The following is a 4,499-nucleotide window of genomic DNA, read 5'->3' as shown; positions in this document are numbered from 1 at the left end:
AATCATGTCAGAAGTGTTGAAAATAGTAGTTTCGAGAAAAACGCGATTAAAGATTTGAGTCTAACTGCAGCTGGTTTGCACGCTGCGTCACTAAAATAGCCTTAACTAGAAGATAAATTATTAAAAAAATATGAATCTCTTTGAATTTTTTTGTTTCCGATAGAAATTGCGACCTGTATCCTGCCTGCCGTCTGACAAATGCATATGCGAGATGCAATTGCTTCCCAAAGGCAGAATATCAAAGATTTCGTATCCAAAAAATTTATGAATGATGTTTAAACATATAACTATAAACCCTAGAAATTTCGCTTTAATCAATTATTTCTTTCCTTCCCAAAAAACTCCTCAAAAAAATCGAATTTTTTAAGCCTCTAAAGCAGGCTCCCTCCTTAAGTATGGAAAGTCGTTGAGACTACTTGACCGATGTGTTATTCCATAAATAATCCTGTCCTATGTAATTTATAATTCAATAAAAAAAAATTGCAATCGAAAGACTAAAAACTATGTTTTCTATTTAATGTCAATCTAGCGTTAATTTTAAGACACTCTTTATAATATCTCCAATCTGTTGACGTTCTATTTGAAATGGTCGTACCTTCAAAAAAATGTCTAAAGTTAACGATTTACGTACACATATTTTTTTGAAACTGCACTAAGACATTTAAAGTTTTAATAAATTTCTTTGAAGTGATCAAAAAATGTATTAAAAAAAAAATACTTTTACTCTATTACAGCAAATTCCACATACGACATAAAAGGTAATTTTACCTTGCCGTCGTCATCTAAAAATGTAGTAACCGAATTAATAAATAATTCCGGAGGCAGCTTGAGCCTTTATAGAGGAGAAATGATGTTGCATGTGCCAGAGTTTGCCATTGGTAAAAATCAGAAAAAACACATGTCTTTGATTGTATTGAGTGACGAAAGTGCCCGAATATCAATTCCTTGCGCTGAATCGTTATTTGTTTGCAGCACAATTGTATATTGTTCTCCTAGAAATTATAGTTTCCAGAAACCAGTTATAATCAAATTACCGCATTGCTTAATTGAACCACGACAATGGAATGTGCATATATACCAAGCAGATAACGATCATTACGATATTAACTCGAATTGGAGAAAAATAGTTTCCGTTGGAAAAGAAACTATAAACACACCGGTTTTTGTCAACGTGGAAGAGAAGCATTTATATATAATGACAGAACAATTAGGACGTTTTGCAGTAGTTGCTGAACCAAACAATCTCACCGATTACCTGCCTGCTATTGAAATGCGACTTATTGCGTTCAGTCAATTAACGCCGAGCAGCTCAAACTGTAGTCTTCGAATATATGTTGTGAAAGACTTTCCTAATAGTAAGGACATTTGCAAGACAATTGAGGCAAAGTTGGGTGGTACTATTATGGGCGAAAGTGAGACTTTTGCTTTTCACTTAAATACCTGCGATTTAGTAATTCGTGTACGTAACACGGAGTCCAGTTCGTGGGACCTCAAGGAACAAACTAATTATGAACAAATTATACCATATAATCATATTCTCAACAACAATTCAATTTTGCATTGTGAGTTTACCATAAAAAGATCACTGAATTCACAATTAATTTTTGATGTGGACTTTGAGCAAAGTGGTTTAGAAAACATGGAATCACGGATTCACTCGTTCATTATTTCAAGTGAACATTTTTCACAAAGTGACGTTCGGTCGCAAACATTTGAAAATCGACAACATCAAGCAATTGTTTCTATTGATCGTGATAGTAGCTTCATAAATGAGACGAATACTTTGAGTAGCGTTTATCTACCACACACATGTAAGCGGCTGATCTGCGATGCTTTGGACCCACCTCGCCAAGATGAAAAAGATTGGCGTTTGTTGGCTAAAAAACTCGGCACAGATCATTATATTGCGTATTTCGCTACAAAGTCATCGCCAACCGAGCAAATCCTCAATCTATGGGAATGTCGAGCAAAACATTCCTCGCGTACAATTGTTGAATTATTAATAGTGTTCAGTGAAATGGACAGAGAGGATATAAAACAAATTATTACAGATACTAACGGCCCTCTTTGGGTGTGAAAAAATATTTGCACAACTGTTATTACTGATAAGTTGAAATGCCTTTATTTGAAAAATTAAGATATTAAAGTAATATATATTATAAAATAAGTAAGCGCATTTATAAGTAAATGTGTATCTAAATATCGAAACATATTCTCTTAAATAGTAAGGGGAATTCCCAAAATATTTCACGCATAGTCGCGGTCAAAACCAGTGCTAAAGACCATTTTGTTTTTTAAGATTTCATTGACGACTACAAATTTTTGCTATTTAGTTACTTATTTTATAAACGAATTTTTATAGTGTTACTATACGTTTAAGCATATACCGTGTTCGATATTGCATTTTATAAGGACGTAAAAAATGATATTAAAGCAACAAATAAGTAAATAAAACGCAAAAATATGATATAAAGTACTCACATACATAAAATGAAATTACTTAATACCTGTGATCAAAAATTGTAATTGTAATTGTTATCGAACACTTTTCCATTTTTCTAATTAATTTTAGTTTAATTTACACATAATAATATAATAAACTTATAACATTTTACGACTGAATATTTCACGCATATATAGCTATGTTAAGTTTTAAGAAATTAACATGTTTTCTGACCAAATTCATTTTTATACATATGCACGTTTAAATTTATTATTGAAAATAACAAATTAATACTTCGAGATAAGATCATGTTCAAGCTCATACCGTTTTGTTGAATATACATTTATGTATATGGTACAAAACATGTTTGCAATGTGTTTAATTTTCTATAAATGTGCTTTTATAGATTGCAATATTATTCTAATATATATTAAATATGCCATACTTTCGAAATTATGAGTGCAGTTAATTTTAACTAAGTCAATAATTGATTAAAATAATAAACCACATTCATTTGAATAATCTTTTTTTTTTTAAATTATCGCTCTCATTTTATAAGCTAAGTACTTTGGAACAATAACAGATTACTGCTGCACAACTTACTATGACGTCTAATGAATGACCGCGATTGTGAGAAAAAAAACTAAACTAAATTAAAAAAATACTTACCTATTTGCGTAGCCAAATATAAAAAGCATGTGAAAGACAAATAGTGTCCAAATTTTTCCAAGTGCAAAACCGAAAAATAAAAAACTCCGTGCCAAATTCTCCGTTTATTAAGGATAAGAATGGAGTGGCATATGTATTTATATTATATGTAGTTCATAAGATTTAAAATGACTGCTCAACACATACCACTATATAAGATTGTGTCTATTTGTTTCAAAGAAATGAAAAATAAGCACACAATCATGTATGTAAAAGTATGTATACAAACAAAATGTGGTTTGTTCGGACTGTAAAAAATTATACTCATAAATGAATAGATCGTAATTTACATACTACTATGTACTATGTATGTATATGCTCAAATAGAATAACTCTTGTAAACTAAACATTAATCATGTACAACTGCAACAACAAACATCATGGACATCTAAATATTTTTAGAATGTTCTTGAACAAATTCACACAAGTAATGTTAAGTATAACTTTTATAAATAAACGTCACTGCATAATGTATGTACATTGTTTTGGTATTTACCATATAAGGTTGTATCTTTCGCATTTATAAGCATGTGAGAAGGTAAGTCCAATTTCGTGTTTACTGTATGTATAACGAGTAAGGAAGTGCAAAGTTCGGGTATAACTGAACATTTGATACTCGTTCGCTTCAGGTATATAAAACTTGTTAGCTATATGGGGTCTAGGGCAAGTGATCTCCCGATTTGATACGTTTTAGGCGTTTGAACAGAGTTGTCTCGATTTTGGGAAATTTTTAGTCATAAGTTGGTTAAATTCAAAGACACTAATCGTGCAAAGTTTTATCCGAATGTATTAATTGATTCTTTATTTGTATACTGGAAAGCGAAAGAATAAACGGGAATTTAAAACTATGTTATATCGGAAGTAGGCGTGGTTTTAGCTCGATTTCATTGAAAATCACACTGTGTCATAGGAGTGCCAAGTTAATGTTACGTGTCGAATTGAGTTGAAATCAGTCCAGTAGATTCCGAGATATGTAATTTTTCCTTAAAATGGGCGATGCCATGCTCACTGCCCAAGTTTGACCCTGGCTCCTTGAAAGCCCTCTCATACTCAGCCCTATCACCCAATCCATCGAAGACTGTTTTTTCGGGAAAGTTACGAAATTGCTATCATGCAATTCGAACAATTCCGAAAGTAAGTTCGAAATTCGTAGAGTGGCATTCACTGAATTCACTCGGAACGGAAAATTTGAATTTTATCGGAATTTTTGTACGACACGTTTTTGCTAACGGAGAAATAAAATAAAAAAAAGAAAAATGTAAGTTTTTATTGAATTCAGACTATAACATATTTGTTACCAGTAAAATAATCTTTAATGCGATTTCCGCAGGTCCAAAATAATTACCAC

General features: G+C 31.6%; 1 protein-coding gene across 1 annotated transcript; it reads left to right on the top strand.

Moving 5' to 3' along the window:
* The first annotated feature begins 722 nt into the window (after positions 1-722).
* Positions 723-3,086, top strand: LOC120772162 (netrin receptor unc-5-like). Its single transcript, XM_040100600.1, has one exon. It carries the CDS (start codon positions 848-850, stop codon positions 2,075-2,077), a length of 1,230 nt encoding a protein of 409 aa, XP_039956534.1. The 5' UTR covers positions 723-847; the 3' UTR covers positions 2,078-3,086.
* Positions 3,087-4,499: the final 1,413 nt, after the last annotated feature.

Source organism: Bactrocera tryoni, chromosome 3 (assembly GCF_016617805.1).
Source record: "Bactrocera tryoni isolate S06 chromosome 3, CSIRO_BtryS06_freeze2, whole genome shotgun sequence".
NCBI classification, from domain to species: domain Eukaryota; kingdom Metazoa; phylum Arthropoda; class Insecta; order Diptera; family Tephritidae; genus Bactrocera; species Bactrocera tryoni.
The sequence above is the reverse complement of the archived record's forward strand: the minus strand, read 5'-3'. Positions and strand labels throughout refer to the sequence as shown.